The following is a 25,760-nucleotide window of genomic DNA, read 5'->3' as shown; positions in this document are numbered from 1 at the left end:
TCTTAACTGCAAAATAATCAGATCTCAGTCTTCTGCGATAAAGGGCTCTGTGGGCCTATTGAGGACTCTTGGGCTACTGGGCCAACCACCCTGTGGTACACACAGAGCCTTGGTCTCTCACAAAGGAAGGTGTATGGAGGCCACTGAGTGCCGAAATCCTATCAACGTATGCTGTGTGGGGGTGCAGGCAAGGGCAGAGAGTGGAGGCAGTGCAGTGGCTCTCAAATGCTCCTATTCCACAGGTACCTCTGAGGAGACACACATAAGTACTGGGGGGGGCCACGCTGTGGAGAAGGGGAGAGAAAGCACATCTGTCCTATGACTCTGGAAATGAGGAATGAAAAAGGAAAAGAAATTACGCATTGATGGCTGAGATGGCAGAAAAGAATGTTAGACGGGTACAAGCAGGTGCCGTGACTGAGAGGCAGAATCTGGGTGGTGAGTTGTCCTAACAAGCGGCGCGGCTTCCATGGAACTCGAGGTGGGCTTTGGGGCAGCCCACAGTCACCCGGCGCGGGACCCTCCCGGCTGGACACTGGTGCTCTGGCCATATCCCTCCCATATCTTCCCGGCTGCCAGACTGAAATACTGACAAGGTGTACAGCAAATTATTTTTAGGTTATACTTTGCTGTTTTAAAGAAAAAGCAATTCACTCTACAGATAAAATACTAAGCAGGGAAGGAACAATAAGTTCCTGAGCAAAGATGAAGACGTTTATTACTTACCTATTAATATAGTTTATTTTAATAAACTTTTGTGGCTGTTTAAATTGAGTTTCTCCCTCCTTTTTAAAAACCTAGTTTTAATATGAATAACTGCAACACACAGGCTGAAAGTCTCAAAATTCGCACCTTTCAGAGAAGTAATTTTTAAGCAACCAAAAGTAGAAGCAAAGCCAACATTTTTTCCTTACCTGGAGCTGATATTCTTCCGTGAAGCAGAGATTCACTGGGCAGTAGATCTTTTGAATTGGAGGTGAATGGTGATTGTCTAAATGTATCTTCTGAAAAGAAAGGGCTGGGTGGGGGAGGAGGGGAGAGCGAGGTTTAGTAAATTAAGGTTACTTTAGTTACCCAGAGTATCTGCTTCTCCTCCTACCCTCCCCACCCAAAGACACACACACAAATGCTGGATAAGGTAGTTTAAGTAAATAGTGTTCAGAAAGTATAAGCAGATTATGCTTAAAATGGAGAAAGAGAAAATATATTACATCAGACAAGGACCATCTGTACATTCTGTCTATTGGTTTTATATTTAGGGTGAATAAATGTAACACCATCTTCCAAGCATTGTTAAATCCAAAGAGGAGGAGAGCTGGGCAGTACATTTTAGTCTTTTCTCCCTACTTTCTGTGAGTACGTGGTTTCCAAATGAAGACCAACAGCCCCGGGTCGAATCACAAAGGCCCACCCAGCCTGGTTTTCCCCAGGGCGGTGCTGGGGCCGGATTTGACCCGCCCACATTCTGCCACCTGACCAGAGGGACGGACAGACGCATCAGGACAGCTGGCTGGAATCAGGGGCCTTTAAACCAAAGGAAACACTGCACTGGCCTCCACAGAAGCGGAAACTGTTTCTCAAAGCCCCTCAGTGTGAAAGAGTTAAAGCTAGAACGCCCCAGGCACTATTATTTTACTTGAAATAGAGACCCTACCATAATGACTCTGAGTTCCCCTGAGGACCAGCTAGAATTAGAACCAAGAACACCAGCCTGGGGTTCCCTAATCCCACAGCCGCAGACCACACAAAGGGTTAGGATGCTCTTAATTAGAGTAATTGAACCCAGTCACAGCTTCATCTTCTGTGCCCCAAAAGTAAACTCTAAATAACTACTGTGAGCGCAGTGTCCATCACAGTCGATTTGGAGAATGGAAAGCCCCATTTCTGTACAACAGAGGGATTTGATCTGGGGAATGGACACAGGTGGTGCAAGGTCCACAGGGGACAGTGGCACAGTCCAGAGGGTGGTCGAGCAGGAAGCCACCACACCCTGTGGCTGGAAGGGGGTCATCGGGTCCTGGGAGCTGGGGCCACCCTGGGAAGGTGGGCCTGCCCAGGGGAGCTGCAGCCGTGGAACAGACACAGCTGCTGCAGGAGACAGCAAGGGGCTGAAATTCCCGGGCTCTTCCTTCAACCCCACCCTCAACACCCACCAGGGCCCTCCACTGGCCAAACCTTCCTAGGAACCAGCAAGGGGTCAGCCCCCGGCAAAAAGAGCGGATCAGGGGAAGGAACTGATCTGCGGGCACAAAGCCTAGAACTCTCACTTGGTGTTACTTTTCTGAACATGCTATAAGGCTATGGCTACTATTACCAAATATTAAAAAAGGAAGTATTAAGGTGAAGACGGAAGATACATTTATGATTTTTTCAAAAGTAAAATGCATATTGATAAAATTAGATTTACATGACAGGTTAGATTCAGTGCAACTTTGCATGGCATGTATGTTAAAAACAAAACAATTGAAATAGGCTTAAAATGTGAACTGGCTATAGGCTAGTAAGTGGTAGGAAGGGGAGAAGCAAGAGGAGAGACATATCCTTTTTTATGCCAAACTCTCATAACCTGCATGTGATACAAACACTTTAAAGGATAAGGGAGTGCAGCAGCATAGCAAAGAGCATATGTCTGAGAATAGGCAACTCTGGGTTCAAATCCCAGTGCCACCAGTTAGCAGCTGTGTGACCTCACACAAGTTCTTTAACTTCTCTGAGCCTTCTGCTTTTTGTCTACACAACTTGATGATACAGTTTCTACACATCACCAGAGGAGCTGTAAGAATTGAATAAGATATTCCCTGGGATGTGCTTTGCACAGGGCCTGCCACATGGCAAGTGCTCAGTAAATGTGAGTTATTTCTATTATTGTATTTGTATCTCCATCTAGCTTAACGGGGAGCAAAAATCAATCAACTTTTCCTCACAATTTGACAAAAAGCATAGATTCCTTGTATAAAATCCATCACAAAATGAAGAAAGAGTCACTCTGATTTTGAAGGGTTGAGTGACTGCTGAGGTGTTGAGGCTAATTTCCAACTCTTCCATAAAGAAAATGAGAGTCAAAGAACTTTCAAGGAGGTAGGTGCCTGGAAGGAGTTCTGGTCAACCCAGAGTACAAGACGCTCTATCCCCTATCACTAGCGTTGGCCTTCCACACAAGGGGACAGTTCACCTGGGAAACACCACGGTTGGCTGGTGGGTGCAGGGTAAAGGTCAGGCAACGGGCCTTCACGCTACAGTCACTCTGGCTATAGAAATTACCCCAGACTCCGAGAGTTCAGGGAACCCATGCTTTAACCTATAACGTGGAGACTTCCTTCAGGGGCACCAAGACGGCTGAAATGGGACCGGGAAAGGGTTACCAGAAATACCACCCTCCTTGCCACAAGGAAACATATGCACTGCCCTTATTCTGTCACTCCTGCAGTAAATAATTATTGGGTGCCTATGATGCACCAAGCACTGGGAATATAATGGTCACAAAACTGGCTGTGGTTCCTAATCTCAGGGAACCCGCAAGACCTGTGTGGGAGGTGTGGATGAACCCAACAACCACACACGTAAGGGAACGGGCAACAACGACAGGTGCTGTGGAGGAGAGGTGTGTGGTGTTCCCACAGGAGCCGCTTTCCTGCCCGAGTAACCACTGAGCTGAGACCCAACAGGACAGCCGAGGCTATGAGGGTTCCAGGGTGCTGGGGTAGGTGGTCCCAGCGCAGCGAGAGAACACAGCCAGTCTCAAGGGCTGGCAGAGGCTCCCTCTGCCCGGAGCTAACAGAGGAAATGAGGCTGGCCTGGCAGGTCGAGTCACCCCTGGCTGTGTCCCAACAGCAGTGAGTAGCACTGCGGTGTTTGAAGTAAGGGGTGACAGAGCAGGATTTCGGTTTCAGGAAGCTCTGTCTGGCTGCCCTGAGCAGCAAGTCCTGGAAGGGCTTGCCAAAGACAAGGCAGGCGGCCAGAGCAGCAGTCCAGACGGGATGAGGTGATGCTGGTGCAATTGCTGCAAGCCAGCACAGGCAAACACAGGTTGAAGGATAGTGGAAAATGTAGGGCAGGTGAAGAGCATAGATACATTTAACACCAACCCCAGGGTTTCTAAGTGAACCAGGCAGAGGCTGCTGCGCTGCACACCTGGAATAGCCTCCTAGGTTTTACCAAGTAGTGGAAACAGGCTAGCTCTGCATCTTCACTTCTCAACAGCAAAGATTTCTGCTGATGTGAGGAGTGACGCCCTATTATCCCAAGCCGCTCAGGATAAATTGAGTTGAAAGAGAGACAATCACTGAGGGAGACAACATTCCAAATAATTTTCTACCCTGGATGCCAGCTTTGTCCTATATAGAAAAGAAAAGACTTCTTTTGAGGGAACAGAGAATTAGAAGAGAGTCATGCTGAATACTAAAAACACCAAAAGGACCAGCAATGTTTTTATGAGGCAAAGAATCAATGGAGATGGCCCTGGGTCAGGTCTTATCTATAAACTGGACATTAGGCCAATAGCACCAGCCCCAGGCCAAACACGGGCTGCAGTCCTCTGCCTTCAGACCCCTCAGGTGGAGAAAGGGGTGCTGTGGTTAGTACTGTTGGGAATCAGAGGCCTCTGAGTCGAATTCCATATTGGCCACTTAATAGCTAAGTGACCTTTGTCAAGTGATTAACCCCACTGGCTTCAATTACATCATTGGAAAAGAAGTTTAAAAATACCATCCTTATGGGGTGCTGTAAGAGTTAATAAACCATTTCATATTGAAGTTCTTAATACAAGTACACACTCAGTTTAAAAGATACCCATTTATTACTTATTAGGTACCTGCACTTAATCAACAGAACAACCCTACAGGGTAGCTACCATGGTAATTATCCCCCTATTTTACCAGAAGACTTAAGAGAAGTTAGTGGATTTGCCCATGGCCAGAGAGCTGAGGCAGAATTTGAACCCAGGCTGGTTAGAGGCACAATCAGTACTCGGCCGGGCGGGCTACACAGCCTCTCGAAGGCGCTCTAAGGCTGAGGGAACTCAAAGACAATATAAGACTTGTGAATTCTTCTTGGAATGGCTATGGAGCAAAAGGAAGAGAGAGAGGAGGGCGGGACAGAGGTGGGTGGGGAGCAGCCCTCTCAGTATAGAGGACCCCAGGTCGCTGAGGGAAGGCTTTTTCAATTGCAAAATACAGCGAAGGGAATGGCTGCCTTCTCTACTTCATGTAGACATTAAGGTATATCCCAGTTTTCTAAACCTTCTGCAATCCACAGGCCTGGCCAGTCTGCACACTCTCCACTGCCCACAGCCACCGCTTTGGAGGGCAGGCCCGTTCTTGTTATTACACCCAAAGAGGGAAGGCTAATGGGTCATTAGGGGTCCCTAAACCTGGATTTCAGCACAGTTCCAAAGCTCATCGTGGCACTGTGGCTACACAGACGTCTGTATATTAATTTCTTGGATACCCAGATTACCATCCACGTTTCAGACAGAGAGGAAGGGGGAGCAGCAGCCTGGGAGCATTCCCCATATAATATGAGCTTGCTTGACGGGATTAGATCGCCAGTGGCCGCTGGTCATTTTATCTCTCTGCCCACGTTCTGAGAGCGCAGAAGACACTGAACTTGTGACTCGGAGGCCAGGGGGAGCAGTGTAAGCTTTAGGATGTGGGATAGTAGTGTGGAAGTTGGTTTTCCTCCTCCCACGCCTCGCAGTGGTTGTGAAGTGCAGAGGCACATTCCCCCGCTCGGCTGGAGACAAGGCACCGGTAAGCAGAGGAGAGGCTGGCACCTGCTCCACTCTGCAGTTACGGCCACTGTTGGGAGAGGGAAGTCCCAGGAAGTGCCTCACAACAGGATGAGCTGGGTCTGCATCTTCCCAGGGAGAAAAAGAATAGATGAACTCAAACTTCACAACGTATGCTTCTTGGAAGCACGTCTGTACCGTCCTTCAGCTGGTACCTTGGTCGGTTATCAATTATTCCAGAGAAGGAGCTCGTCAGTGAATACCCTAGAGCCCTTGTTCCCTGACTCTACAGCTGTCTAAACATCTGTCATTTTACTATGAAAAGTCCCTTCAATCAGAATTGGAGCAAAGGAAGTGAAAAAAGGCAAAAAAAAAAAATTGCCAAAAAATTATTTATTACTGGTTAATATTTTTGGTAAAAAAAGCTGGTAGAGGAGGAGATTAAAACTAATAACTAACGAGAGAGGGAATCATTACTTACTTAACAAAACCATCATTCCCCAAAACGTGTTCCCCTTGGCTCTGGACAAAGCCAGGCTACCCATATGACTGAGTTAATTCTATAAATATTCAAGAAATATTCTGTAGCAGCGTCTGGAAGCAGTCAGGATGGACTGAGAACTGCCCCAACTCCCCTGTTATTTTTGCCACATTTTTCTACTTAGAACAATCTTATAAAACCTTTATTCGAGTTCCTTTACCAGATAAAAAGAGAACGGACATGGGATGCTGTATTTTCATTTTTCTAAGGGCTAAAATATGAAGGGGCGAAGCTGTCACTGTGATTGGACAATTTCAGTCATTAGGTGGCACTGACTGTGGGGTCAGCAGCACAGTGCTGTGAAAAGGAAAGATTTACAATAAATAATAAAACAGTCCACAAAAGATCATGGCTCTAAATAGTGACACATTTTGCTAAAGGTCAGTTGTGGCACAAATATTTCCAGCTTCAACACCAAGCGCCAAGAGAGAGCTCTGCTTCACACGGACCAGAAAGTGCATCTATTTTAAAAAATAACCTCCCCGAGTACCACCACCATAGCCAAAAAGTTATGAGAATTCTTCTTTTGACAGCAAAAACAGGAGAAAAAAAAACAAATATGAAGAAAAAATATAAGAGAAAGTTAAGTAAAAACTTTATGGTTAGTAATGGCACAATAGCTTCAAAGGAGCAACAGAAAAAAATATATATAATTTTTGCCTTCTAAAAGACAATAATAATAATCCACAGTACTGAATTTGGGAATGGCAAATACAAAAGAAAGATTTAAAACTAAACAAAGGGGAAAACGCCGTTTTGTAATGAGTTTTCACTCAGGATTTACAAGGATCTGCATAGATCAGAGTGGAATGAAATTCTATTAAATGTTAAGTGTTTCAGGCAAATCATCCAGAAGGGATATTCTGATTTCAATCCCCACAAAGACAAATTTTTCTTTTGTGAATGAAAAAAAAAAGATGTATTTTCCAGTGAAAATATTTGATTATCTATCCAGCTATGTATTCATACAACATAATAGGGCTCCCAGATTTTTTCCAAGAACTAGGTAACAGTGTTCAAAAGCACCTGGGTTAATTATTATTTTGTTTTATTTTAAGGAAATTTCAACAACAAAATTATCTGACATGATGATGCCCGGGAAGCCATAAATTGCAAAAGGAGAGATGGAAGATCTAGTCTTGGGTGGCAATTTTCTGTGGGTGCCAGGGTTCTCCCTCCTGGGGGCAACAGGCTCCCCAGTGGACATGAACCCCTGGGCAACCTGTCTGCATCTCCTGTTAAAAGGGCCTTCCTCACCTCCACTTAGCCCTCAACTGAAGCCGCAGCAGTCCTGGATTTCAGTATTTCAGTATACCATGCCATTTTTTAAGAGCTGATATACTTTTTATTTGTCTAAAACCATCATATGGTATTTTTAAAAATCTGAACCTGAACCTTTTAGACCTAGAGACATACCTCCAGAGTTACACACTGCATTAACATTTTAAATTGGACAGGAGTCATTAGCTCAGACACAGCTCTATGCCTCCAAAATCCTCAAGAGAAAGTCGAGAGAGCAAAGTGACTCCAAGAATAAACCTTGTGCTCATTCAGACTTTTTGAATATATGGGACATGAAAGAATTGAAACGGATAGAGGTAACTTCCATATGGGAGCTCCATGTACACATAATGAAACGACAGGAAATGAGAAAAAAACGGAAATGTTTCCTTTGAACAAAAGCTAAAGCTTGCTAACAATATCAGATTACAGTCCTTGCCAAAGCACAAAATGATTTTTTTTTAAGCACCTCATACCTACCAAATAAGAAATATGGGAATACTTAAAAATAAGGGATGGGAAAAATATATGAATTAGTTATAACTATCTTAACATTTCCCCAAACGCTTTAATGTCAGAAAAAAACTTTTTCAGAGGCTTGTACAAAAATATGCTTACAATTCAACAAAAACTTTGCCATATACTATTTTTAAAGATTCTACTTTTTAAAAAGATCAAGCAATATTATTTCATTTTCAGTTTTCATGATGAACGCAATTTTCTTCATTTTTATGTAACACTTACTTTGTTTTTTTTTCCCAAATATTACCTTACTTGATTGGCATAAATTTGCTAATAATTTATAATATTTAATGTTTTTATATATTTACAAAATCCATTGGATTATCTTTATTTTTATCTATTTACATAATCCATTGGATTTGTAATATTTATAAATGACTGTATTTGATATATTTTGAATACAAACTTTCACAGAGTTTTGTAAAAGAATTTTGAGCACTTTTAAAAATAAAATACTGGACTTGATAAATGTGCATGAAATATTACATGAAATAAAGAAGAAAATCCTGGCAAGGCCACTCTGCTGTGGGATTGTCATCACTGTGACCTCTGCCCGGACCGGTCCTCCTACCTTCCAGCTAAGGCCCTCAATTTCATCGTGCATGAGAGACTGTAGCTGCTTCTGAAATGGGCCCAGATACGGACATTAAGCGCATGAAAATCAGTGCCAGTTTCCTGATTAACACTCTCGTAACATTCTGGTAGTCAGTTATAAAAGCTACATGGCATAAGTTACAAACACCGCTATTCCCTCTTCAATACCACAGAAATGAAGACCCGGTCTTGAGTGATGTTTATGTCTGACTTAATGTGAAAACAGTCCTGGGTGACATGTTGGGAGTACGGGGTTCAAGATTACAAACAACCGTCAATGCCCGTTCTGAAGATAACCTCGGCCATCCGAAACTGCGTTTCCCCAGTGGGCTAGGAAACCCAGTCGCTGGTTAGGCTGGGCTCACAATTTTTCAAAGAAAGAGGAACTGTAGTGAATAAAACTTCAATTAATCTCGAAAACTGGCACACCTCAGCTGGGGTATTTATCTAAAACTTGAGGCTGGCCTGGCAGGTTCAGTGGGTTTCTAAATGAGGCTTGTGGGCAGAGGAGGAGCCAAGGTCACGCCATCATTCCACTCCCCACACGGGCACCAGATTCTCTTCTTTAATTTCTGGAGGTGACTGGAAAAAAAGGGGCGATAGAGCGAAGCGGTGTTTCCCTCTTCTCCTATTCCACTGGTGTGACTATGAGTTTGGTGCCGATCAAACAGAAACGTCTCAGCCATTAAAAACCAACCAGGCATGCTGCTAATTTTGGAAGGCGTGAGATGATATCGTGGAAAATAACCCTATTTTTTAGAGATGTCTACCAAAGAATCTGGAGGTGAATGTCATGATGTCTAGCATGTGCCTTAAAATATAGGGGGAGAAAAAGACTGGTGAAGCAACTGGCAAAATGCTGATCATTGTTCAATTCGGGTGATGAACACAAGGCTATTTATTTTATTAGATTTTCTAAATTGTTTTGAAATTTTAAAAAAATCAGCAGCAGCAATCAAATCAATCATTCAACTCAGACAAGCTACCAAACAGAACAATAACGAAAATAATAGAAACTACACAAAAGAATAAACACTGATGCCTCCCCATAAACAAAATGCTTAGTATCTCCAGGGATCAATAAAAGTTTTAACTATAAGATAGGATTTTTAAGCCCTAATAGGTAAACCTGTTTTCTTATGAGATGGCATAGCATTGATGAGACCTTAGAAATATACTTTTTCTCTCTCTCATTTCAGCTTCTGGTAGAATTGTAGATTCAACCTTTTTGGAAACTTGACAATTCATAGCAAAATCCTGTAAAATGTGAATACTTTTTTGAGTCATCAGGTTCCTTATAGAATTTATTCTATAGGAAAAATCAGACAAGTGCAAAGATGCATACAGAAACTATTATTCCAATATTGTTTATTATGGCAACAACCTGGAAAAAATCCCCTGACATCCAATAATTGGGAACTGATTACATAAATTAGGACACATGCAAATGTTGAATACTATGCAAACATTAAGAGAATAATCCTGAGTCATGTTTACTGACATGGAAAGATATTCTTAATATGTTGTTAGGTGAAAAGAAAAGATTACAAAACTATATATATAAGAGGATCTAGTTTTTATTACAAAGTATACACATATAAATAGAAAAAAATCAGCAAAAATATATACCACCACCTTAGCAGTGGTTCTCTCTGGGTAGTAGGATTGTGATTACTTTTTTCTCCTTTATGCTCTCCTATATTGTCTGGAAATAAAAAGTTATCTTTAAAACTTAAAAAAATACATTAAGTTTTATTATTTAGGATCCTTTATTCTTGAGGAGTCGCTCAGCCTCTTAAAGAGTAAGCTCTGAGGGACTATATAACTTAAGGCAGCTGTAAATACGAGGCAGGAACAACTATCTAAATCAGTATCAGCTTCAGCGTCAGCAGGCAGAAAGCTATGGCAGGAAGGGGATGTTTCAAATACCGTAGAAGAAAAAAATTGAGTCTTTTAGGAAGAAAATATACACTGCTACTGATTTTCATTTTCTTCTTTGAAAAGCACGAACGCCGTATATTTGAGGTTGCCTTAAAGGCAGCCACGGCGTACAACCTAACACCAAGTTTTCAAGGAACAAGTTCCTGTTGCCGCAGCCCTAGCATTCATCCATTGTGGAGCCAGGAAACTTCTCGGGACCAGGAGCACAATGCCAGGCCTTGTGCAGGGCTGCTGCACTAGAGAGGCCAGGCAGGGGGAGCCGCAGCCAGCCACAGACCAAGGAAGTGAGTTCTGCACGTCCGGATACATGAAATGTCAGCTTGTGGAGGGAGCTGGATCTCCCGCAGAAATCTGACTTTCTAACGTAACCAAGGACAATGGGTTTTCTGCTGAGGTGAGACGGGAACGGATAACCCCATCATGCCTGCAGTGAGGAAGACTCTATCATGTGGAAGGTGTAGCTAATGCTGCATCACACAGACGGAGGCTCTTTCACCCCTAAAAGAGGTCAATGTTTACATATTTGGTATATGCCTCCTAACAACTGTGGACATTCCCTTGCGAGAAAATCCCAGATAAGGACAGGATTAAAGCCAGCATCTGAATCACATATACCTTTTGATATATGGGCAGGGGAGAATACAGGTTCTGGGTTTCTACTCATAGAGATTTACAAATTTATGTACAAATTTATGACTCTTAGAAAAACGACATGGAATACTGTTGCAACCAGCAGAAATTAAAGGAGGAGTGCTCATGTAAAAAGAAAAGAAAGGCAGATTCTCTTTAGGTTCTGTAAAGGAGATTTAAATCTGCCTCTCCAGAGTAACATGACACTAAACAGTTCTGGAAGCATACTTTTCTACCATAATGGGTCAGTACAAATGCCTCAAATGGGAGAAAAATGACAGAATAATATCTATAGGACAATGAATTTATAAGAAGAGCTAAACTTACTGAGTAAGGCTTTGTAACATGAGAAGGGGAAAATAAATGGCAACAATGTGTAAAGTACTTTCAGGCTATATGTATAAAAAATGATCCACTGTTTTCAAGGATGTTTCAATCTCTTCAAAAAAATGAAAACTTAAAGTGTAAAAAGATGTATTTCCAATGTAAAGGATCTCAAATCAACACTTGCATCAGGGCAGCTACAGACAGTTGTGTAGGTTGTGCACAACACAAAGACACTATATCTAAGGGCGCAGAATTTATATCACAGGCATCCAAGATTTATATATTTATTATGACAGGATTCAGCAAATGGCAGTGTCTTGAGGAAAGGCACTTTTTAAAAAATTTGCAAGAATATCATACGGCACACCAACAACCTTGATCTTACCAGAAAGAATCGAATGTCCTAACTGAAGAGACTCGTTGAAATTAGGAGCTTCCATTCTTTAGAAATAGCATTTTCAATGCATTTAATTCTAAAGCCATTCAAATATAAAGGGTAAAGAGAATGTATGAAGAGCTGCTCAAATATCACTAAATCATATGTTCTGTTTCCTGTTTTATTTCTTAATTACTGTCTAATCCAATGTTCTTTAGAAGTAATCTCTTACTTTTTAAAGTAATAGAGATTATTCTCTATGCCCTCCAAAGAAATGAGAAAGAGAAATAGCATGAGTTGAGGCAGCACATGATGCTTTTACAAATTTGTGCAATTTCTATTACTAAATCATAAATATTTAAGGACATCTATCTAAACCATCACACAGGAAAATTCTACAATGGACACATCTGAGTGAATACGTCTTTCAGTAAACACTGTAAGCGCCTCTGTTTAAATCACAGAAAGACAGGCTGCATTTTGAATTCTGAAAATTGGGCAAATTAAATGTTGGTTTGCACAGTATGACTTACTATGAGTCTACCTTTCTCTGAGTTTCCCACTTCTGCTGTTTGTCTCGTAACAGAGAAAAGGACAACTACGGCAAACACTTTCTTGCTTTGGAATAAAGCAAGTTAGGTGTGAGAAGTTCTTCTTATAGGCCTGCAATCGTATACCCCCATGGACACTGAATTATTAATGGGTAGAAGAGAAAACATATAACCAAGAGAGGGTTCTTGGCAGCCACTGTTCGAAGTTCATGGTGTTACACAACATTGAGCATGCCCAATTCACCTGCCAGGAGCTATCTGATTCTTACTCTAGGGTTCCATTTTCCTATTTTGATCTTATCCAGCATCTGGCTGGGTGATGGTCCATGTCAAAAGATGTAGATCTTCTTTTTATTCCATTAAACTCTGGGATCTTGTTAGGCTATCATGCCTCATATATTTTCAACCACCAGTGATCATATCAGCTGGTTATCTGCTCCTTGCAGAACTTTGGCTTGTGTTGGTAATGGAAACAGAAAAATCAGGATTTTATTCTTCCCAGGTGTTCCATCTTTCCATTCTCATAGGTTCGGCCAGGAATTGCTCCCCATCTCATCTATCCGATAGAGTGGCATCAAGAACACTCAGTCCACACGCTATCTCGAAGGAAATGGACAGCCTTCTTCACACTTAGATTGAATTTTCTAGACCCTAAGGTTAAACGGGCAAAAGAACTGCTATTTTAGCCTTTACAGAAAGTTCCAAGTGAAAGACTGAGTCGATGGAGGTGCCCCTCTGAGGGCACAAACAAGGGCAGAAAGGGCAAGGGCAAGGCGTTGGTGAGCAGGACCACATGCTCCAATCATTCCAGCTGCTAAGTAGATTGATTTTTCTGCCTGGCGACATGATGCACTTCACAGGATTGTTTTTCTCCTTTAGTTTTGGCAAGATGATCCTAATTTAAGCAACTGAGTCTAAGTTCTTCGGATGAAAAACAAAACAACAACAAACAACATGGGAGTTCTCAAACCGCTTCTTAAAATGATGTGTGGGATTTGTGGGATTGGTTTAAAAATAATCTAGAGGGAGGCAGATGGGGGGAGGAGAACCGATGAAGCAACATTGGTCATGAATTGATCATTGTTTAAACTGGGTGATGGGTACATTCTCTCTACTTCTGTGTACGTTTGAAAATTTTCCATTATAAGACTTTTTTTTTTAATGAGGTAGAGAGTCAATGATCCAGAAACTTGCTAGTCATTAATTTTGACCTTTAGCTTCACCTAAACCTCTCTGAAAAAAACTGCTAACAAGGAATGCTGTCCGACATCATTTTCTCTTTCCCTATCTGCCCATCTTATAACTGCGATGTTAACAAACAGCACCACTGCCAATGGAGAGAGGTAACGAAGGAGGATTAGCTGAAGAGGGAGGCACAATCATCAGCCCTTATAGGATGGAGAGCTCACTGTGTGCATCCATGGGCCGCATGTGCCAAGCATGGAAATCAGCTCTCCCACGTCTCAGGGGCAAGCTCATAATGGAATGCCAAGGCACGTGTGTTATTGAGGTTGTTACACTGTTCCTTAGTCTGTGGTTGGAATGAGAGCAGGAAAGCTCAAGGAGTGGAGAAGCTCAGGAGTCAGCATTTGGGAAGGCTTTCCCCATGTTCTCAGGCCAGCATCCCAAGACTACCCTTCATAATTAAACCTCCTTAAATGGACCCAGCAAATCTCAAATGAGGAAAACTGAACCGAAGTCCAATCATGGGCCACCATTCTGAACAGTCAACTTCTTCTAGGAAATCAAATACATGACATCTGGGAACTAACCACAAATCAAGAAATATGAAAATTCTGAGGCATGATGTAAATTCTTTTGAAAAGTATGACAAATCAAGCCTTAAAATATATCTATAAGCTCCTTGTACATACAAAATAAGAAGGACTTCTAAAGCAGGAAGCAGGAAGCAAAGGAGAGAGAGGTGGCGATTTTTTTTCCTTCCCTGATATCATTAACTCAGGTTAAAAACCAGCTTTGATTCTATTTCACCTGAAGCAATGAGCTGAGAAGGTAAAAAAGAGATGTTTGTGGACAGGCTGATTGAGCAAGTTGGAAAAATAAAAACACATCAGGGATTTTGTGGAAGAACTGTAAACCAAGAATTCTGTAACACTGATCTCTAAACCCTGCATTATGCCAGGGGCTTACAGGAAGCACCTCTTTCTTTGCTTTGGGCAAAAGATATGATATGGATGTCTTCTTTCTCTTAATAATCTCCCAGCATGAAGAGAGTTTAAGGATTGCTTCACTTTTGCCAAATTGTTGAAAATTTCCCTTTCCATCCTGCAATTATCTTCCAGCCAAGGCAACTTATACTGCAAGGTACACTGCACTTCTTTGGGGCTGGTTCAAACCTCCTCTTACCTTTTCCCCAAAGATACCCATAAAATAACATTGCCTTTCAGCAGATCTTTTTGTTATATAAATATTACAGAATATTAAAGACCCTGCTTGGATCCCCTTTACCGCACAAGTGTGTCCACTCCTGAGTTGGTTGCTACCAGTAAGAGCTGCCCTCATCAGCTGGAGCCTCCCTACCTGGGAGGTCACACACCCCTTGCTAGAGATGTCTGGAAGCCAGTGACTGATAATGGGGTACAAAAAGCTGGGCCCCTTGTCTTAAGTCAGGATTCACTCTGCAGTGCAATCTGTGCTTCAGAGCTCCGGTAAGGATCAGGCTGAAGCTGGAATGCAGCTAGAGCCACATCCCTGCCCAGCTCCTTCCCCTTCCCTCTCCATCACTGCTCTGCAGGTTCCTGAGTGCACCCCCAACCCCCCAATGAAACACTTCCACAAGAATCCCTGTCTCAGGTTCTGCTTCCAGAGCCCATGACCTACAACATTTCAAGAATCCTATGGAAACAAATGAAAATGAACACATTATTTTTAGTGTGCTGTATTTAAACGTCTACCAATCTGGCCAATTTCATCAGTGTTTAGACCTATGGACATAGCATATATTCTAAACGGTCTTAACATTATATGCAGATGGAAGTGAGTGGGACTCTATGGTAGCCAACATCTTCTACCTGGGCATCCAACTTAATCCCCAAAATAGGCTTTCCACTCCCAAGCCCCATTTTCCAGTACAAACCACTGACCATCTTCCCAAGACTCATTTTCCATGTTTGTACTTACACATGGAGACAAGGCTGAGACCAGGTGTCTGTTCTCTTAGAGCAAGGCTCCTTCCCTAATATAATGTAAACCCTATGTGAGTCAAGCTGGCTCTGTTTTAAGAACACTTCAACATTTGATATTCCTAAATTCCAATGAATAGAATTTAAAAACCCACAGCAACCCCAGGTTAAGGTTCAAATGAATAACATTCACTGCCAGGGGTTGCTGCAAATTCAGTTCATACAACCTCAAAAAGGAAAAAACCATCATTTATCTTTTGTTGCAAGAGTTGAAAACACAAAACCAATCAACTGTTCCCATCAGGAAGAATCTATCTATATTTGCGCAGGAAAGCAAAGCTCCTTGACCCAAAGACTCTTTGGCAGCTCATAGTTAGCTCCTCCAGTTCCTAATTTTTCAGCTTGTAACATGAATCTTGTGCTAGCTCAGAAGCTGAAGGGTGGCAGGAGGGCAGAAGATGGTCCTTTCCAAGGAGGCTGTCCCATCTCCCCCTGAGCACCTTTCCTGCAGTGCTGGGGTTTTTGCTTGCTGGCTCCTGTCTACAACAGTTGAAGTCTGTTTGGCCTTAAGGCTCAGTATGGGTGACAACACTGACAGGTTGTCCTTTCACAATAAGGGGCAACCCACACTGGCTCATTTCCTCAAACTACCTTTGGCAAATAGAAAGAAAGCTCCTTGCCCACATTTGTTAGTGATACTGATTTTATTGCAATTTTTAAAGCACCATTGTTCTTCTATTTTTTTTTTTCTTTTAATTTTAATTTTGTCCTCCTAACAAGGCTGGGGGGTTAAAAAAGCAAGGCTATCCTCGGGGCCAAATAACCAACTCACAGCCTCAGAACTAGTTAGGAGCGTAGCTGCCATGCCCAGGTTGACCGACTGGGAGGCTGTCCTCAGAAACAGACCCAGTTCCCATCAAGGCTGTGTCACCTATTTAAACTCTCGAATCAAGAAACTTCTGCAAGAGGATGATAGTAATAATAATATTTACTTCACAAAATTATCAGATGGAATAAAAAGCATTAACGTATGGAAAACTCCCCAGCCATGCAGCACCTATCACATGTTCAATAAATATTACTGTCTTCCCCCTTGGTAGGTTTTGCTTCTACCAACTGATGCTCTGGTACCTTACGGGGGTGGGTGAAGGGCATGGCTCCTTTGAACCCAGCGTCAGAAAACGGTTTGGGGAACCTGCCCCCAGGGGGTGATCTGAGGGAACCCCATACAAGGCGGCCTACCTGGTGGTCGTCCTGATGGTGTTTTCTTTTATGTGATTGTGCTCTTTGCTCACTTTTTCTGTAGGAAGAAAGAAGGAAACATGCACCTTTTAGGTGGTTCTCACTCAACTATTGTCATCTAGGCTTCGTCAGAATCACCCTCCAACATTCCTCTTTTCCTCTTATGGGCTCGGGAAAGCCAACTTCTGGTTTCTTTTTTAAGTATTCAAATCCTCTCTGTCTGAGTGGTAAAGACACTTTCCAAAAGCATCTACAAAAACATTTTATTAAAAAGCAATCTAAGGGCAACAGTTATTTACAAGTTTCCAGGAAGGTGTCTGATTTTAAGTAGGCCTTATTAAGCAGTAGTGTGCTCATGCATGCGCGCACACACACACAGAGCTATATTTGCACGAGGAGCTATTTCTACTGTGTCTTTCTCCAGCTGAAAATTTCTGCTTTCCTCTGATTCAGCATGAAAACTGCAGTTGTTGCAACTGTTCCACTTCTGACTTTGATGACAACCTTTAAGTCTTCTGTACTGTTAGGCCCCTTTGTGAGAGGGGACATAAAAACAGCCATCAGACCTCTTACTGCTGCAGTCACTGAGTGCTTATTCTGATAAATGTCACGAGGGATCAAAAAAAAAGTCATTAGACAAGAAGAGGTAACCCTTTCTTACTCTGTCTTGAGGTCTGTATCTACCAGCTGTCAGAAATTATTTAATTAGCTTTCAAGAACACATAAGCTGAACTCTGTCTGGCCTTCCCAATCCAGTTCAAATGCTAGGATTCTGCCCTGACTGTCATGACTCTCAATGACTTGTTTTAAGTATCTCTAGAAAACCTGGTCAGTTCTCTGAGGGCCTCAGGTTTCAACTACAGGGCAAGCAAAAGCTCCTAATTTTGCAGATCTGGGGAAAATTTTAAACAAAAGGTTTACAGCATCTGTCCCACATTTTGTCACATTGTGCATATATGCTTTTCTGTCCACTCCACAATGACAATGTGGCTGAATTTGGATTCACAGCCAGGACCCTTTCAGAGAGCAGGAAATCAAGGCTATATGACTAGCCTGAGGTCAACCAGTCAGTGACAACACCAGGGTGAGAACTCTCAGACACAAAGTTTTTAGCTGACAGGAGTCTGTGATTAACAGAATGTTAAGAGACAGACTGAAATGAACCACAAATCTTAACTGTTATATCATTTTAAAAGTTATATTGTTTTTAGATATGCGTTCAGCCTGTAACAAGAACAAAAGTATCTTGCAGTTTTGGAGCTTGCAAAATCTATGTGTCCAATTATATTTACTAAATTAACTATTTCTATCACTGCAGTGATCTGCACAGGTACGGTCCTTGTTTGAAAACATTAAGGTTACCATTTTCAGGACCATCTGATAGTTTACACAGCTGTGGAGTGTACTGCCAGGCCAATGAGAAGGTGAACTATAATGATTCTAGTTTCACACAGACTCCAGCTACTTTTCTCTTTCCTGGTATTTTTCTCTTAGGGGAGGAAGCAAGTGAACATTTTAAACAATGAGGCATTTAATGGGTGTTTTATATTTATTACCCATAACAAAAGTTTATCAAATATTAATAGTAAACTTTACTGATGCATGAAATTCAATATGTAGGTCAATGCTTGACTATGGATAAAATATAGATACTTTAATCTAAATTTGAATCTTGTGTGTGTGAATAGCATCAACCTCAATCATATTGAAAGAATAACAGCATATTAAATTTGTTAAGACATGAATGGTGTGTGACCTGGAAGAGTTAACAAAAGAAATAGCTTAGATACATCAACCCTCAACTTTTCTATCAAGACACTTAGCTGAGCTGGTAATTATTGCACTTCTGAATTTCAAGTATTCAAGAAAGAAAATGTTGGTTCGTAGAATATCTTCTACTAGGAAACAGCTGGAAATATTGCTCATACTTTTGTCTTTTGCTTCCCCCTACCCCCTTTTTTGGCAAGATATAATAAAATCTCATTAATTCAGACCACACTAATTTGGAATTCATGGTAATTCAGTCACTGGTGAAGTAAATTGAAGTTTATCTTTGGCACATTAAGGGAAAAAAAGGTTGTTAATCAGATCAACTGCCTAAATAAAATTAGAGGTGAGATGTTTAGCCCATTCAACCGTGATCATTTGCACAGAATTGAATGGAGTTCTAATTTCAAATGATTCTTAACTATTTATTAAAGAAAGTTTGGCAGGAATTCTACTTGGCAGTGCTTTATTAGCTGTTAGTGTGGATGACAGTATGGATGTTAAAGTAACAGAAGTGATTTCTGCCTAAAAAGCCTATAATGTGGTTTTTTGTGTCTTGTGTATGTGTATATGTTTTGTTTTTTGTTTTTGCTTTGTTAGAATGGCTTTCTTTCCAACGATTCTCAAATCCTGGGATTTTTCTGCACATAAACTTACCTGACAGTTGAAAGAGAAGCTCAGAAGCCATCTTCACAGATATATCCTGACTGAAGAGGTTTCTCTCTGGGGGCACTCTGCCCTCCGGCATCTTCTGTAAAGGCTCGGTTTTCTCTCGCCCGATTAAAGTGCTGTAGCCAACATTCCGGCTGGGGGATATTGCGACGTGGGAGTCCTGGATGTCAACCTCCATGGGTTCTTCTTTAATCTTTACCATCTGTGTTTCCTTGTAGCTTTCCGCTGCGAACAGGTGAATTAAGAGAAACAAAAACACCACAGGTCCTTAATCCTGAAACAAACCCAGTTTCTAATCACAGAGAGAACCAAGAGGACCGTGTCAAGGGAGAGCTTAGAAAACAGCACCTTGGCCCACCCGAGCCACTGATCACGGTTGGAAAAGCTACAGATCGGACCCATTCAATTTCCTGAAAAGGTAAGAAACAAGTCCAGAGAAATTAAGCAACTTGCTCGAAGGCACTAGAATCACAAAGAACTAGGCCTGGGGTGAGCCTGGCTCTCCATCCAGATGCAGCTGGACCAGGGGCTCCCGACCTCTTGCCTCTGTGCCTTCCTCACCACCACCTGCTTGCAGAACAGAGACCACAGCAAATGCCTGTCCTTGTTTTACAGCTTGTAACATTTCCGTGAATCAGGTAGGAGCAAGCAGATTCTTGTTTCCTTCTCTTAAAGCTGTGATTTTTCCCCCCTATCTTCTAGGGCACCTAAATTAATAAAGGGTAAATGGGGTCAATTCATTGGAGACATTTACAGCCTGCTGGGAGCTAGTCATCCTCAGGTCTACTAACTAGAGAAGATAATTGTTAACACCTAGAAAAACAGCTATCCTGCAGGTTATAATAAAGTTCAATTTCCTGACCGTTCTTCCTTTAGGTGTGACTTTAGATGTATGGTCTTTAGTCTGAACTGTAGATTTTCTATACAAGGCTGGCGTGTTTTCATGTCCATGCATCTCTTAGATGTGATGATAGAGTGTTTTTGAAACAAGGTAGAACAATTAGCCCAGTCATTAATTTGGATCACTTTAAAATAAAGCCACACTTTTAATCAACAAGCATTTATTAGTAAATACTGTGTACTCAGCATGCTAGGAAAAAATGAAGACTCTTCTAGATAGACAGTATAGTGGGTTGAATGGTACCTGTGCCCGTTCCCCCACCCCGACCTGCAAAGATACATCCATGTTCTCAGCCTCAGAAACTGTGAATGTGACCTCATTTGGGGAAAAAGATCTTGGTAGGTGTGATTAAGTTAAGGGTCATGAGACAAGATCATCCAGCGTTATCCGAATGGGCCCTGATTCCAATGACAAGTATCCTCATAAAAGACAGAAAAGGAGAAGACACAGACACGGGAGAAGGCCATGCCAAGACAGCAGTGCCACAAGCCAAAGAATGCCTGGGGCCACCACAGCTTAAGAGGCCAGGAAGGATCTGACCTCAAGTTTCGGAAGGAAGGGGCGACACCCTGATTTCGGACTTGTGCACCCAGAACCGTGAGAATCTGTTGATTTATGCCAGCAAGTTTGTGGTGATTTGTTTTAACAGACAAGAGAAACTAATACAGCTAAAGCGATGTAACAATTAGAGTGGACTTACTGATATTCCATTCTGGAACTACTGTGATTAGTAATGGAAGAAAATGTAACATTGATGTGAAGAAAGTGGCCATGGCCATGGCAGCTGCTAAGGGTAGGAAGAGGGAAGAAGGATATGATGTGGGGCATTTTCAGGACTTGAAGTTGTCCTGGTTGGTACTGCAGGAACACTTGCTGGACATTGTATGTCCTGCCATGGCTCACTGGGTGGACTGGGGGAAAGTGTAAACTATAATGTAAACCATTATCCATGTGGTACAGCAGTGCTCCAAATGTATTCACCAAATGCAATGAATGTCCCATGATGATGAAAGAGGTTTCTGATATGGGAGGAGTGGAGTGAGGTGGGGTGTATATGGGGACCTCATATTTTTTTAATATAACATTAAAAAAAAAAAAAAGACAAATTTTTAAAAAACTGTTAAAATGCAGGTGCTGATCTGTGGGATGGTCAGGAGTTCTGAAAGAGAAAACCTCATTGCTGTAAGCTGGGTGGTCAAAGAAAACTGCACTTTTCCTTGCCAATTATAAGGCAGGTAAGAGCCAAATTCTTGTATAGTTCATTGACAGGCAGTAAAGAAGACAGAAGAGCATTTTTAATTAAATGATTAAACTTAATACAACACTGTAAATAAGATCTTATATAAGAAACATGCTAATTGTTCTTTTTTTCTTCCTGACACATTACACATGCTTCTTGGGGAAAAATGCTTGTTTTTGTTGTCAGCAACTAAACTGCAGGCAACGGTTACATTTAATTTAGATCCTCTCTCCTATCCTCCTGCCAAGCTGTTTCTTTTCTCTGCATGTCTCTGAAGCAACTCATAAAAATGAAGTTCATTGATTCAGTCATGGTAAGAAGAGAAAAAAAACCACACAAAATAATACAAAGCTTTCCAAGATACATGCTCAGCTTCTCTGCCTTTATTTCTAGTCCTTCTGATTCTTTGAGTGCCATCTCCCCGCTTAGGAACTGGTGACCTGCCAATCATCCTGGCCTCCAGTTAGGTCACCCACAGGTACAGTCACACATTTTCCCTCTTCATGTTCCCCCAAAGTACTGAATATTTGGAAAATAAACAACGGGATCAACGTTACAAGGTACATAATGTTAAGTCTGAATGCTGCACTGGCAAATCATTCTAAAGCCTGAGGACAGACACAAAGGAATACCAGAAAGAGATTCATTTAGTTAAAAAAAAAATTCCTACCAACATAAAGAACAAAGCTTGAAGCTCCATTATTTATCCTTACTGCCGCCCTCCCCCCCCATTTCCTCAGCTTTGCCCCTGGATTAAAAACCATCTGGCTAATTATACCACTGAATCTAATGAAATTAATCTTAAAAAGCTACTTGGAATACTTTCAGGGATGATTTACATGAAGTACTTTCTGCCCTTTCTTATGCCAGCTCCTGACCTTTAAAAAATGCACAAAACACTAATAAAAAAAAAAAACCTTTCCCATTCTTAATCTACCCAATAGATTCCAGACTTAGAGATAAGAGTTTTCAAACTGACATCTCAATGGGCAAATGAGACATTATACAATAAATATTGTCTCTATTGGTTCCCTTTCCATACAATAGCCCTACTGCCCAGAGTTTTCTTTCCATTTTTTTAGGGTTTCTAAGCACTATGGGCATTTTGGGTCAGATAATATTTTCTCCGGGGGGCGGATGGGGTGGGATGGGGATGGCTGTCTGTGTTGTAGGATGTTTCACGGCATCCCTGGCCTCTGTTCAGTAAATGCCCGTAGTAACCCTTAGCTGTGGTCATCAGCTATGACTCCGGACATTGCCACATGTCCTCTGGCACGTAGAAGCAACTGCCAGCTGAGAACCACTGCTTTCAAGTCTTTGCAACACTCTAATTTTCACCCAAAAAAGGAGCCAAGGCTCAGGGAGAGAACAGGATCCTCCCACGTGCCAGCCTCGCTCCCCAAGATCTACCAGCAGCCAGCCAGGGCTGCACTCCGAGGTGAGGCTGGCCTTGAAGGTTCCTGCTACGAATCCCACTGGGTCCCCAGGCCAGTTCTCTCCTTTTTATGTTCACTCTAACATAACTATGGTTGAATGAATCATTTCCACTCACTCTTAGCTTTGATTCCCACCCAGGGATGCGTCTACACATCCAGGATTTTACTGATTCCCATTGTCTTCTGCCTACACACACACTATTTGAATCCTTTTAGAATCTCTTCCTAAAATACTAGGACAAATGTTCTATATTGCTATTTCAAGAAAGAAACTGGCACCTGGAGGAAGATGAGGGACAAAATATTAACAATAGGCTATGCCTGGGGGTGGGTGGGCTGTGGGTGAAGGCTTATTGCAATACTTATTCTTAGTTCCTAATTTTTCTATGATAAATATGGATATTTTTGCAATTGTCTGAGATTTAAAAAAACAATCATATATGCTCACAAAAAGATGACAGAGTCCAATTTGTGACAGTGGTGTGGAATGGTGTATTTCCTCCTTGGAAGTTTCGGAGTTTGAAAGAGTGGGTCTGTGCATCAGATAAGACCTATTCAAAGTATGCTTGGGAAAAGAAAGGGGGAAAAAGCAAGGAGAGTGCAATAAATTCTGTCTTTGCTACCTTCATAAACACAATCCAAATTAGCTATCAAAAGTTTATCATTTCATTCATCAGTCAAGTGGTCATTCTACCATCTTTTCTCAATGTCTAATAGGTACTAGGTAGTATGACAGAGGATATGTGGGACACAAGATAAATAAGATGTAGTTCTTACCCTCAAGGAGTTTAAAATCTAAATGAATGAGGAGACAAGCATAAATATCCCTCTCATATGCGAGGCAAAATTAAAACATAGCATGGAAGGCATTAGGAAGATTACCAGCCAAAGCACAAAGGTGCAACTGCATTCTTCCTGGAGTGTTCAGGGAATATCACCTTGGTCTCATTTGGCTGGAGGAGAAACAGAACAAGTACCCTGAATACACAGGCTTCACAAGGTGTAAACGGAAAAGCAACTCTAAGTTTGTCTTCCATTGTCCTTTAAACTTGCCTGGCAGGAGTAGTTCTTCCCATCCCTGATGAACGCTCAGGAGGGCCTATAACTTTCTGAGAATTCTCAGATAATACAAAGCTTCATGGCAAAAAGCAGTCTTGATTCCGAAACCAAAATGTCCAATCCTACGTGCGAATCTGCAGGTCAGCCTTTCTTGGAAGGTGAGCCCTCATCCCTCCCTGGCAGAGCCTCCTGGGTGCCGGCTGCATCTTAACAGGGTGTGGTCGGTTCCCTCTCCTTTCCTAGCTGCCTTCTCTATACTCTACCTGCCCTTTCAACTGCCCCTAGAGGACAGATGAATTTAGGGGGTGCAAAAGGTCTTACCTCACTGTTTTGTATTCCCCAGGACAGTCAATGTTGCTCTCATGGGAATCACCCATGGCGTCTTCAGAGACCTCTAACTTTGGGGTGATCTCCGTCCTGCGGTTCCCTTTACCTGGGTGAACTCACTCCAGCCTGGGCTCACTTCCTTCACTGCCACCTCTGAGAATCTAGGGGTTGGTTCCCAGCTTCCTTTGTGTAAGGGGAAATCATCTCTCAAGTCAGTCCCACTGGGGAGCATTTATGATGACACTCATGCCAACCCTCTTATGGGAATTTGGTCTATATCTGGCCTATGAGGAAAACACCTCTTTAATCTGATCAGATAAAGAAGCCTGGTTCAGGCCAAACTCAACACAGTAGCAGTTCTCTTTCACTCAGTCTCCAAAGCAGCTTGCCAGCCCAAACAGCCTAGATGTCTCTGAAGGAAGTCAGATACCCATCCACTCTGCTCAGACTTTCCCGCTCTCTTGACCTGGGGTAAAAGGCTGATTCACCTCCCCCAATCTCCACTAACCTGGTAAGACAGAATCAAGGCATAGCTCCCTTAAAAAAAAAAAAAAAAAAAAATCTTCAAAGCCCCTCTCTCCCCAGTCTTCAGTAATTCTCACTTTTATATTCTCAGTCTGGCTGAGGGTTCCAAGACTTTCATGTTTGTTTTGTTTTTTTAGTTTTGAATTCTTCATGCTATGTAACCTTGGTACCTAAGCCAAGCCTTCCATTTATTATACTGTTCGACAAAGTGATAGGTTAGTTTTCAGAGAAATAAAGCTAGAGAGGAAGTCAGGGGCAGTATATGAAGTCCTGACGGCTGGGCTCAGATGTGCCTGTCCTGACTGGGAGTCAAGGAGCCAGCTGTGGAAGGTTTTGAATAATATGGTCAAAACTGCATTTCTGAAGATCAATCTGTCAATGGCACCAAGAAGGGCCACGAAGACATGGAAATAGGGAAAGTTCATAGGGATCTGTTGTAAAACTCTAAGCAAGAGATCATGAGGGTCTGAACTGAAGCAAAGGCCATGAAGATAGAAAAGACTCACAAAATATTCCAGAGTCATTGAATGGACAGAAATCGGTGGTGACCAAATAGGAGCCTGGATTAATAATGAAGAAGGAGAGAAATGGTGGAGAAGCCCTGTACATGACTTGGATGAGATGAGATTTAAAAACAAAAATTCTACTACTTATAAGATTTGGAAAATACTATTAATAGGAGTTAGGGGAAATGGAGAAGGTGGGTTGGGAGAAGATTTTCAGTTCTTTGCGTAAGTATTTATGATTCCTGCAGGAAGTCGAGTGTGTGATGTTTAATGGGCAGTAGGAGAAGATGAGGTAGTGATGTGCAGACTGGAAGTCATCTGTATTCATGAGATGGGATGAGATAAGCAAGAGAGAGCAATGGAGAGAAGTAGATGGGGGAGGGACTGTTACTATCTACTTTTAGAGAAGAGGAGAAAAAAAAGAAGGGAAAGAGGCAGAGAAGAGGTGGCCAGA

The 25,760-nt window shown here is 42.1% G+C and overlaps 1 protein-coding gene across 4 annotated transcripts in view; it reads right to left on the bottom strand.

Moving 5' to 3' along the window:
- Positions 1-25,760, bottom strand: part of ZNF827 (zinc finger protein 827) — a 160,852-nt gene that overhangs the window by 54,276 nt on the left and 80,816 nt on the right. For all 4 annotated transcript variants that reach the window (XM_058285316.2, XM_071214479.1, XM_071214480.1 and 1 more), the window contains exons 6-8: positions 19,298-19,537; positions 16,874-16,931; positions 915-1,018 (exon numbers count right to left, since the gene is read on the bottom strand). In XM_058285316.2, the coding sequence (XP_058141299.1) occupies positions 915-1,018; positions 16,874-16,931; positions 19,298-19,537 (402 nt within the window). The remainder of the gene's footprint in view (positions 1-914; positions 1,019-16,873; positions 16,932-19,297; positions 19,538-25,760) is intronic.

Source organism: Dasypus novemcinctus, chromosome 1, assembly GCF_030445035.2.
Source record: "Dasypus novemcinctus isolate mDasNov1 chromosome 1, mDasNov1.1.hap2, whole genome shotgun sequence".
In the NCBI taxonomy this organism is placed as follows: Eukaryota; Metazoa; Chordata; class Mammalia; order Cingulata; family Dasypodidae; genus Dasypus; species Dasypus novemcinctus.
The sequence above is the reverse complement of the archived record's forward strand: the minus strand, read 5'-3'. Positions and strand labels throughout refer to the sequence as shown.